The sequence below is a fragment of the Eubalaena glacialis genome, chromosome 6 (assembly GCF_028564815.1).
Source record: "Eubalaena glacialis isolate mEubGla1 chromosome 6, mEubGla1.1.hap2.+ XY, whole genome shotgun sequence".
NCBI lineage: Eukaryota > Metazoa > Chordata > Mammalia > Artiodactyla > Balaenidae > Eubalaena > Eubalaena glacialis.
Genome location: NC_083721.1, coordinates 96156458 through 96169121, shown reverse-complemented (window position 1 = coordinate 96169121; position 12664 = coordinate 96156458). Strand labels below are relative to the sequence as shown.

The 12664-nt window shown below is 38.0% G+C and overlaps 1 protein-coding gene across 3 annotated transcripts in view; it reads right to left on the bottom strand.

Moving 5' to 3' along the window:
• PLD1 (phospholipase D1) overlaps positions 1-12664 on the bottom strand; it is a 202206-nt gene that overhangs the window by 41240 nt on the left and 148302 nt on the right. For all 3 annotated transcript variants that reach the window (XM_061193433.1, XM_061193434.1, XM_061193435.1), the window contains 2 exons: positions 7770-7880; positions 5279-5367 (listed from right to left, as the gene is read on the bottom strand). In XM_061193433.1, coding sequence (XP_061049416.1) covers positions 5279-5367; positions 7770-7880 — 200 coding nt within the window. The remainder of the gene's footprint in view (positions 1-5278; positions 5368-7769; positions 7881-12664) is intronic.

Genomic DNA, 12664 nt, shown 5'->3' with positions numbered 1-12664 from the left:
GCACACAGTGTTTTAAAATGTTTTCTACTTGGACCATCTGGTTACACTCTACGTTTTGGCTTATTCAAACATGGTATAAGCCAGTCAATTCTAGACTGTGGATTATGATTTCTTCTCCCTGATCTCTAGTCCTATTTGAGTTGTCAAAGACAGGCTTCCAGTGGGTTGGGAGCTGGTCTCAACTCGAAGACAGTTTTACTTTTTTAGAGCAGACCTTTTGTTTTCTGCAGAGATTCCCACAGTTATTTTTAGTTCAGCTTGGGGTGAACAGTATTCTGAGGCTCTAGGTCATGAATCAGATCATGGAGGCTTGGCCTGTTTCTGTAAAGAACTATGGATGCTGGAGAGAGTGTGGAGAAAAGGGAAGCCTCCTACACTGCTGGTGGGAATGTAAATTGGTGCAGCCACTATGGAGAACAGTATAGAGGTTCCTTAAAAAACTAAAAATAGAGCTACCATATGATCCAGCAATCCCACTCCTGGGCATATACCCTGAGAAAACCATAATTCAAAAAGATACGTGTACCCCAATGTTCACTGCAGCACTATTTACAATAGCCAGGAAGCAACCTAAATGTCCATTGATGGAAGAATGGATAAAGAAGATGTAGTACATATATACAATGGAATATTACTCAGCCATAAAAAAGAATGAAATAATGCCATTTGCAGTGACATGGATGGACCTAGAGATTGTCATACTGAGTAACGTAAGTCAAAGACAATATCTTATGATATCGCTTATATGTGGAATCTAAAAAAATGGTACAAAAGAACCTATTTACAAAATAGAAATAGAGTCACAGATGTAGAAAACAAACTTATGATTACCAAGGGGCAAAGTGGGGGAAAGCTAAATTGGGAAACTGGGATTGACATATACACACTACTATGTACAAAATAGATAACTAATAAGAACCTACTGTATAGCACAAGGAACTCTACTCAGTACCCTGTAATGACCTATATGGGAACAGAATCTAAAAAAGAGTGGATATATGTATGTGTATAACTGACTCACTTTGCTGTACAGCAGAAACTAACACAACATTGTAAACCAATTATACTCCAATAAAAATTAATTAAAAAAAAAAAAAGAATTACAGCTGCTGAGAAAGAATGAGGAGAAAGTGAGGGAAGCAGAGAACTCACTTTAGGGAACTGGTGTGGGACCGGATTCCAGCACTGGCGGAAAAGTAAAGGCTCAGCCCAGTTGAGAGAAGTTGGCAATTTAAAGACGCCAGTCTCTCTAGGGTGGGAGGGTCCTGGAAGAGAGTCTGTGTTCCTTGGTCAGGCTGGCCGAATGATGACTGTCATTTCCTTCCATCTGCTTTGTGCTCTATTCTATTCTTTTTCCAACAACCAAAGTTATACTTGTTGCTAGGCACGTGACTCTGGCAGGGAAGTTCTGAGTTTCAGAAGAGTGGAGAGCAGAAGAGTGGAAGGAAGAGAGAGGGGTAAACTTGGGGATGGCACACGACGGCCCTCAGTGAGAAGGAGGGGAGCCTCTGTAGGCAGCCTGCAAGATGAGCTTTCTAATTCTACCTTTACCTTTTTCCTAAGAATACAAGCTCACAGATTTGAAATGATTCAATGAAAATATATTTTACAGTTTGGAATTAACACAGGAGATAAACGATAATGTGGAGATACAGAGAAGGGGGAAAATGTAAAATAGGTTTCCAGGATATGTGTGTGTATCCACTAAGTTTGAATGTGTGATATACATACCACTTTAAAATGTGACTGTCAAAGCAAGTGAGATTATTGAGAGATCAGAGCTAAATGGCACACGGTTAATTTGAAATTTGATGAACTCATTTCCCAGTTTCTACAAAGTGAGCTTGAAATTGCCACCCTTTAAGGTGCTCTGTGAACTTCTAAGCATGAGATAAAATCTGCAACAGATGCTACCTTACCATGCTCTCTTACTGTGGATCCCAGGGTCACTGGGAAATGTTCAATCAGAAAATATCTTAACATTCCTTCCAGCCTTAAAGTGCTATGATTTTAGAAGAAGTCCAGATATTAAAAGACAAATTAATATGCTAAAGAAAAATATTCTTTCAGGCTCCTGAACACTTAAAAACAAATCTTACAGATACTTATTAAAAAATGTACTAATAAGTGAATAACTGGGGTGAGTGAAGTTGAGATTCATCCTACTCTCCTAATTAGCTGTCAAAGTTCCAAAATTCATGATCCACTGCTCAGCCCAATGAGCTCATTTGTCAATTTAATGTATTTTTGTGACATTTCAATTTCATGAAAAAATTATTTTTCTTTTTTGTCAAATGTGCTTTATAAAGGGGACACTCCTTCATCAATAAAATGCAAGCGTTGTCAGAAATATAATGTAATTTTGTAAATGAGACATAAATTGACCCAGAAAATTGGGAGACTGGAGACTGGAAAGGATGCAAGGAATCTCTGTGTGTACATATGTGTTTAACTGGAAACAAGACTGTTTTTAAGTCATCTGAGAAACAGTCCTTGGTGACTTTCTTAATAAAAGCATATGAGAAGGCAAAGAATAAAGGTCACTTGTAAAAACACAGACCATCATTCATATTTATGGCCATATACGCTGTTCTAGATGAGTACTATATAGTCCTGGCTGTGCCTGTGGGATATTATAAAATACAGGTACTTGGGCCCTCCTCCAGAAAATTCTGATCCAGCAAGCCTGGAGTTGAGTCCAGCCCTCTGTGTTTTTGTAAAGTGGTGATTTTGATGCATGGGAAGGGGTGAGAAACACTGTACACCCTGCAGGATGAGTGAGTATTGTGCCTTGCTGCCCAAAGGCCCTCACTGTGGGATCAAGACAGCCATTCCCCCAGCTGCTGAGAGAGCTGGCCGCTGGCTACTCACTCACAGTGAAGCCTTTCTCCAGGAACTGCCCTCCAGAGGCCAAAGGGGCCTGCCTCACCCAAGGCCATGCCCATTTCCTGAAGTCAGCCTACATCCAAAGACCAGTCAATGGGAGGAGGAGATTACAAAGGCCCAACCTACTTGCTTCAATCTGGGGCAACCCTGAAGTGGCCTCTAATCCTAACTGTCAATGCACTGGAGTTACATGGTGTGGGAGGCACTGGGTCCGAAGTCCAAAGACTTGGCTTCAAACCTGTTTTTGCCTTTTGCTGTTAGTGGCCCAGACAAGTCACACCAACTCTTTCATCTCAGTTTAACTTTAAAAATGGGGACAAAAAAAAAAGATGCATATTGTAATCCCCAGACCAACCACTAAAAAGTGCAGAGGTATCTCGCTTAAATGCTAATAAAGGAATTAAGCGGAAAAAAATAAAAATAAAAATGTACAGCAACAACAATAATAATAACAACAAAACTATATGATCTACTTTCAAGAGTAGTTGTGAAAATTCAGTAAGAGTCTGTGGATATAAACTGTGAATCATATAAAATGCTGGTAGTTGTTGTTAGAAAATGTTCTTAGTCTAAAAATCCCCACATATTTTGTGAAAAAAAGATATTAAAGTACCACAGGACACTGGAAGTCAAAAAATGTTTTAAGCCCCAAATGCATATGTACTTAGCATTCTCCACTGCATATGTTCAATGAATTAAGATAATAAAACATAATAATTTTGTTTGTTTGTTTATTTTGCTGTTTTTACACAGAGCTAAAATCAGCCATAAAAAGAAATAGTCCCAGGTGTCAAGACAATTCAGTAGGGAAAGAATAGACTTTTCAACACATGGTGCTGGAACAACTGGACCTCTACCTCACACCATATACAAAAAGTAACTCAAAATGAATCAAGACCTAAATATAAGAGCTAAAACTATAACATTCTTAGAAGAGAACAGGCATAAATCTTCATGATTTTGGATTAGGCAGTGGTTTCTCAGCTATGAAACCAAAGCACAGCAATAAAGGGAAAAAAAAAGATAAATGGAACTTTATCAGAATTTAAAACTTCTGTGTTTCAAAGGACACTACCAAGAAAGTAAAAAAGAAAACAGACTGAATGGGAGCAAATATTTGCAAATCATAAATCTGATATAAGACTTGTATCCAGAATACCTAAAGAACTCTTACAACTCAGTAATAAAAAGACAACCTAATTAAACAATGGACAATGATAATACATGAATGGCCAATAAACAAAAAAATACTCAACATTATTAGTCATTAGGGAAATTCAAATCAAAACCACATGAGATACCATTTCACACCTACTAGGATCGCTATAATCAAAAAGAGAGATAATAATAAGTATTAGTGATGATACAGAGAAATTGGAACCCTCATACACTATGGGAATGTAAAATGGTGTTGCTGTTTTTGAAAACATTCTGACAGTTTCTCAAAATGTTAAACATAGAGTTACCATATGATCCAGTAATTCCACCCCTAGAATAATGAAAACATGTCTCACATAAAAACTAGTACAGAATGTTTATAGCATCTTTATTCATAATAGCCAAAAAGTAGAAACAACCCAAACATATACCAACTGATGAATGGATAAATCCATTTATATGAAGTATATCCAGATAATGAAATATTACCTGACAATAAAAATAAATGAAATACTGGTACATTCAATAACATTAAGCTAAGTGAAAGAAGCAAGTCACAAAAGATCACACATTGTATGATTTCATTTATATGAAACGACCAGACCAGGCAAATCTACAGAGAAAGAAAGTAGATTAGTGGTTGCCAGGGGCTAAGAAAAGGGGGAATGGGTAGTGACTGCTAATAAGTATGCGGTTCCTTTCTGGGGTGATGAAAACGTTCTAAAATTGATTCAGCGATGGTTGCACACAACGCTGTGAATATACTACAAATGACTAAATAGTCCACTTTGGGTGGATTGTATGGTATGTGAATTATATCTTAATAAAAGTGTTATTAAAGAAAATAATCCCTGAAAAAATACGACAGAGGGTAACAAGAATTTAAATATAACCCATGGAAAAACGTTATGACTATTTTGCTTTGATTTTTAAGTGAACACAGCTCACTGTCTGCCTTTAAATAAATCAAATCACAAATCTAATGCGTGGGAAAGAGACTGGCCAGGAAAAAATGACTGTGCTCTGGGAGCATTCAGAGCCCCTCAAAAATGAACTCAAAAATTCTCAGCAGCTGACTCAGATTTAAGGAATCAATAACCTACTGGTAGTTGAACCAAAGTCATGCCTGTTAGAAAAAGATAGTATTCTAAAAATGGGCTTTCAAAAGTTATTTTAGCAGTAAATGCAAGAACATCTGCAGTAACAGCTCCTACCAAAATGCCAAAAACCTTACCTGTGAGCTTTCAGTATCCTCTGAGCAATGGCATCGCCAACCTTGTTGAACACAACTTTGTCATCAGCGCAGCTTATGAAAAACTGGTTCTATGCAAAACAAATGAGATTTATAATAAGTTTTTCTTATCTTAGTAGCATGCATATAAGGAAAATGTGGTATATAACAAAAAACTACATTGATATTTTTTAAAAAAATGTTTCACCTAGCAGACATGTTCTGATTCCTAAAATCACCTTGGGAAAGTAAATGACACTGGGAATAAAAGAAGTCTCATGTCACTCTGGGTCTCATGCATTTCTAAGCAATATCACCTATATCGTCTTAGTAAAGTGGAAGGCTAAACTATTATTTAATCATGCAAATTCCTTGTAGGTTACATTCTTAGAATGGTAGGAACATTCTGAACTTAATAGAGAAATCAGGTTTTTCAGATTCACACATTGTATAAATGCTTCTGATTAAAAATTCCATATTGGCAAACATTCTATCTCACGCTAAGTTTATTTTTGAACAGGGTAGGTGGCAGAATCCTGGTCTAATTTTCTCCACTATTTCCTAGTATCTGCCTTGATCTTATCTCATTTGTTTAGGTCTCTTATTATTCCTGAACTTCTATTTTAAGTAGTTACAAATCTCTTTTGTAAGTATGTTGCATTATATAAATAAACCAATAAGATGGAAAGAGAAATATTTTTATTTTTTTTTCTTTAAGTACTTCTGCTTATAGGTTCATGCAACATTCTTTAAAACTTACTAAAAAACCAGGGTACAACATTATTATTATAATGGTATGAAAGATTTAGCTGCTACATTACGGATTGTTGAAAATTAGGTACAAATATTATGAATATCACACGCTCTGTTTACTATACAAATAGTTAACACACCTGTAATTTATAAGTATAATCATCACAGAGTAATCTTTGCTAATCATCTTAGGTAAAGTGATATATAGGCAATGACTCGAAATAGGATTATCATCCTTTTGCCACATTATCATTTTTACTATTGTACACGCTTTTAAACTTAAGTGCATAAAGCTGTAAACAGCTTCCAGAAGACAAACTTAGAGGAAGACAAAAACTCATTTGAGAATATATTTCCCTTTAGGGCATCAAACAATCAAAATCTCAGTGGCAACCAAACCATGCTTGTTCTGAATTCATATCACAGAGAAGCTTAGCATTCCTCAGCAGCTGTAACACAGACTCACATCCTTCACTTCTCCTTTTTTGGAGAGAGCAGGGTGAATGCCAACTGCTTACCTCGGCTACAGGCGTTTCAACCAAGTTTATGTCCACAGCCATGTGTATCAATATGGCATTCCTGACCTCATTTAGTACTGTGGTAGCGTTACAAAGAAAGGCTGATTTAATACTACTAAAAAGAGACAAAGCAAAAGGATGCTGGGTAACGGATGAACCAGCCAATTACATCTTACATTATTATGGTATAATTGTTGAAATTAATAACACTAATAGTATTAGTTTTATTAAACTCTAGACTTCATTCAGAATTCACTAATTTTTCCACTAATGTCCTTTTTCTGTTGCATGATCCCATCTAGGACACCACATTGCATTTAGCCTGCTAATAGTTTTAATCAGCCTTCTCTTTCTCCAGGCCTGTAAAATAAATTAAGCTCCAATTCTTTCCCATTTGCCTTTAATTAATTGTCACTTCATGGAAGGGGATAGGGCCAGGACTCAAGGGGAAGGAAAATAGGGCTAGAATGGTTTTCTCCAGTGACCCCATCTCTCTCCATATATATTTTTAAATTCAGTGGGAAAGAAAATACTAAAATAAAGAAGAGAGATGTGCTCTGAGTTATCTTTCCATTGTCACGGCTTTTTATCTTTTAAGGATTTTCCAAGTGCTCTGAACTAGCTTCAGATCTACTTTGAAGCACAATTAAGGTTCCCAAACTAAATCCAGTACCCGCGGGTTTTCTCCTAGTCTCTACACACAAACTCTGAGAACTGAAAAAGCTTTATAATGAATGGTAGCTGACCCAGAATTGAAGAAGGTGGTACTTGCCCTCGCTATTCTTACATCTCCCTTTTCCATGTTCCTTTTCCTGCCCTCTCCCCACTCCAACATCCCCAAACCAGAGGCATCCAGTGGTCTCTATGTTAACAGCTTACCCCTGTGTGTGCTCTCCTGAAGCAGCACATGCCTCACATTTACACCCTCCAACTCAAGCCAAATCAAAACCTACGTCTCCATGTTGGGATATTTCTGGCTAATAATATTACGAATTGATACATTTTAATAATAAGGATTTGGGGGATTCCTGTTAGAGTCCCGAGTTAATGAAAATGCAAAGTGAATGTCAAGTATGCTGGGGGAATCAAAATTCAGGTGACCTCTTCACATCTCAACATACACTTGTTAATGTAGCAGGTCCTGAGTTCGGGGACCCTGCAGTCTCTGTGTGATATTTACAGGAAGGCAGGTTGTCATACCAATTTACACGAGCAAGACTTACTTCTATATAGATATAGTGCTTGCTGTTCTCTATCACATAGAGGTAAGCAGCGTGGATGGACTCTTCATGGTACTTTATACCAGCAGACCAATCAGCAGCAGAACGGAGCAACTATAAGGCAGCAATCAGAAATGAGCAAACATAAGACAATGGAGATGACACCAGAGGTATTAATAAATGAAGCCCATCTTCTTCTTCCAAACAACTAATTGATTACAGTGGCTTGTGTGTCATGTGTGGGCCAAGGCAGAGTAGGTAGGTAGGGAACTGGTCCTTAAACATCATCCATAATGAAGGGGCCCAGCTGGAAATCCTGAATATATGTTTTCCACCCAGGATTATTTTCATTCAAGACTGGAAACCAGGAGATGTGGTTTCTACAAAGAGCATTTCAGAAGGACCTCTTTTGGTGGCTGTGGGTAGGGTGACCATTTGTACCCTTTTTCTGTTATAGCCCCACAATCACACCAGAATGCTTCATGTATTAATAACACCACTTTTACTCTCAGAAGTGTCCTGGTTTGAATCATATGATACAGTCACCCTAACTCTGACTTGATAATGTGATTACTCTTTTTCCCTCAAATAGATACTGTTCAGAATAATACATTCTAAAAGACAAACAGATTCATTTAGACATCTAATCTTGATTCTGGCTTTAATTAGCTGTCTGATCTTTGGTGTGTCACTTCAACTCTCAACTTTCTCATTCATACCACCTCCCTCTATTCAGACACTCACCTGCTTCCTCCTGGATTACAACAAGAAAATCCAGCTCAGACACCTGAATATATGTTAAATACACAGATGCACAGTGGGACTGCCTAGGTTCAAAGCTTAGCTCAACCACCTAGTGGCTTTGATCTTGGTCAAGTTTCTCAACCTCTTTGTGCCTCAGATTTCTGTTCTATAAAACTGAGTATCCACTTTATAGGGTTGTAGAGAGGATTAAATGAATTACTGTGCAGTGAGCCGAAGGAGACCAAGCACCTAGTAAGTGGTACATAAGTGTTTGCTGTTATTAATGAGAACTTAGAGGATGTATTTGAGCTGTGGTGGATCATGCCCGAGACGCTTCAGAGCAGACTGTAGTCCGGCCAGGCTACAGTCTGGCCACATGGAAGGCTTTTTCAACACTAAGAATCCATTGGTTGTAATTTTTTTTCAGCACTCTAACTAGGGTTCAGTATAATGTTAGTCATATAGTAGGTGGTCAATAAATGCTTATTACTGGACTTTCCTTAAGCAATAGAGTTTCATCACAGAAGAATCACTATAAAAATATATTCACTAATCCTGATTTGAAATAAATATTGAAACTGTTCCTCATGAGGTCAACTGAAATTGAAAATAAAAGAATAGCCCGTACTTAGAAATTCATAAAGTGATCCAATACATAATCAGTTTTATATCTGTTATATATAAAAGGTCTGGTAAAATTCTTGCTTTAATCAATAACTTTAAAAATTGCACATATAAGGCTACTGAAATTCAAACCTAACACTTGCTAAAACTGACTGTGCCATCCTCAAAATGTTATTTCTTTATTCATTATGAGGTATTTATTACAATATAGTTCCCTCAAAGCATTTTATTTAATTTTATCAGATGAATATGTATAATGAAATTGGAAAATTTAACTGTGAACAAGAATAGTCAAATATCTCAGAAGAAAAATTTAGGTAAATATAATGCACCCTTGGAAAATAGCTTGATTCACATAATCTTCAAGGAACTGCATTATTGTTCATCAGCAGAAATAACAAAGGTTGAACAAATAGAGGTTTCCATTCTTTGTCCACTCAAATTTATGTTGAATTTTGTTGCTAAGGAGCATAGCCCTAAAATGCAGGCAACCTTGAGAAGATTCTTTTGCCACCCATCCTGATCCAATTCTATATTACTCTGGAAACAATGTATAAAACTGCAGAGTATACTGGAATGGTAGGAACTCTTGAGATATGCACTATTGCTCTGCACTTACTAGCTCTTTCACCTTGAACAAGTCATTTTAACATGAGGCTCAGTTTCCTCCTCTGAACACTTGAGACTGCTCTCTCTGTCTCTGTCTCTCTCACACACACACCTGCCCACCCACACACTCCCACACAGAGCTGTTGTAAAGAAAAAAAAATGGCATAACAAACACAAAGCACTATGTTATGCAGCACATAGTAGATATTTGATATATGGTTGATCTACCTCTCTAAAAAGCTATGAGCAAAGTTTATACACCATCCTTGGTGGTAATGTCCTAGTCTTGCCCTCAAATCCAAAACCTTATACTTTCTTTCCTTTCTTACTCTCAAAATTTGCTGCTTCAAAGACTTAATAAACTCATTTGCATAATACATAAGTCAGGAGTGTCAAGCAAGTTTCAACTCGAAGGTCAAGACTAATTGATTCCAAGTCTTCCTGGACAGCTATGTTGAAGAGCCGATTCTTGGAACTAGACACACTGGGGAAGAAATCTAAGGTTGAAGGCCAATAGCGGCCATGAAGGGAAAGCATGAAGGTCACATATCTGCCGTCTTTCTTGTCAAGGCTAATGGTAAAAGTTTTCCTTTCTAAAGGCAGTTAAGTGTTTATAATAAGTACATTTGTAAGCCAAAAGAAGACCATTTTGGCATCAGCCTGTGGGAGAGCGTAAGCAAAGTAGAGGGGAGCCCCCCTGATGCCTATAAAACCATAGAAGGTGGGGGGTTGCCTACATCCTAAGGGGGTTCAGCATTACCTGTCTTATTGTCTGAATCCAAATCTATATCATTTTCTCAAAATGAAAACTCATTTAACTTTAAAAAGTCATCATTTTTGGTTAAACTTGAACATATCTTTCAAGTAATACAGAAAAAAATTACTTGGAATTATTATTCATTTACTATGATTCTGATTAGTTAAAATCTGTTTATCACCATAAGATAAATTGAAAATATGAATTTCTCTTTTACCCCTGAACCAGGGACCAACTCCACTGCTTTAAATGCTTGATGTTCTAGGAAATTTGTAAACAAATCTAGTAAGTCAAAGACATTTTGATTGACTTAATTTTGTTTCAAATTTAAGATTTACTCACTTCTTTTTCTTAACTGACCTGGCTAGCTTGTCTTGCATTTCTGTTTCAAGCCAATGTAACTGAGACAAGCCTCAAACTCCTCCTTACACACACAGAAATGTGGCTTATCTTACTACCCCAAGTAGATTGAGAATCAAATCTAACCCACGCTTTTCAAACCTCAAGTTTGAATACACAATTTTAAAATATATTTATGCCCTTTACAAAGGGCATATTTCTGATTTTATGTTTTCACCTCAAGATTGTAACTAAAACCAGTCATTTTCCTTTGTACTGTGTCCTATTTTTTGACTTCTTAAAAGATAACCTTCTCTTTATCCACAAGCTCTAATCCCCTTAAATACAGTGGGCCCAAGCCGAATATGTGGCTTAAAATACAGAAATCTCTTCTCGAAGGAAAACTTTCAAAACTTTCTTAGTATTTGTCCCAGATTCCTGTTCTCTTACTGCAATGCTTTTATTCCCTATAAATTCAGTACATATCTTAATTCCTTTTTGTTTCTCTGAGCTCCCAAGTCAATCATGGAACAAAAGCACTATTTTTTTTTTTTTTGTCTCTCATGCAGAAGTTGGCCTCCATGTTGCAGCTCACAAGTGGCATGGGCTGGGGAGAGAAAAGAAGTGCTCAAATGATTGGGCCTCATTCTTCCAGTCTGTATTAAGGAGCACTGCAGGCAAGGAACAGCAGAAATGGACTTTGTTCAAGGACCTGCCTCAGGGACTTCCCTGGTGGCGCAGTGGTTGAGAATCTGCCTGCTAATGCAGGGGACACGGGTTCGAGCCCTGGTCTGGGAAGATCCCACATGCCGCGGAGCAACTGGGCCCGTGAGCCACAATTACTGAGCCTGCGCGTCTGGAGCCTGTGCTCCGCAACAAGAGAGGCCGCGACAGTGAGAGGCCCGCGCACTGCGATGAAGAGTGGCCCCCGCTCGCCGCAACTAGAGAAAGCCCTCGCACAGAAACGAAGACCCAACACAGCCATAAATAAGTAAATAAATAAATAAATAAATAAATAAACCCAAAGTTAAAAAAAAAAAAAAAAGAATCTGCCTCAGACTACCAAGCTCTTCCTTCTATTTTTTTCTTTTTTTTGGCTGTGCCACATGGCTTGTGGGATCTTAGTTCCCCTGACCAGGGATCGAACACAGGCCCTCTGCTGTGGAAGCACGGAGTCCTAACCACTGGACCACCAGGGAATTCCAAGCTCTTCCTTCTAAGAACCATTTTTCTACAGTTGAGTGTCATCCATTCACATCACAGTGTGTCATTCGAATAGGATGATCCTTTGGCTTGAGCAATAGGGAAAAGTTAAACTTGAGGCTGAAGGAAAGGAAGAGAATGTGCTTTTTGAAGAATAAGACTTAAGGGGAGAGGAGTCCTAGGAAAAAATGTAGAGTTGAGGGCTCTTTGGAGCCAGAAAGCAAAAGGAGAGTTGGGGCTGGATTGGGCTGGATTTGGGTCTGCGGCAACAGAGGATAATATCAAAAGGCAAGCATGACATGCAGCTTTGCCTTGCTGGGGCCCTTGGTGGTTACAACCATCCTGGGACTTACTGGAAACAGTCTGTCTGCTGAGCAGTTATGACCTCAGCCTCTGGAAGCAGACTGCTTAGAATCCAGTCTCATCCCGTCCAATACTCACTGTGTAATAACCTCTCAAAGTCTTAGTTTCCTCATCTGTAGAATAAGGGGTCAAAGAGGACCATAATTTATAGACTGGTGAATATTAAATGAGATACTCCATAAAAAACTTAGTGCAATGCTGGGCACTGAGTGAACACTCCCTGTTCATGTGGCTTCAGCCAGTCAAGACCCACAGCAAG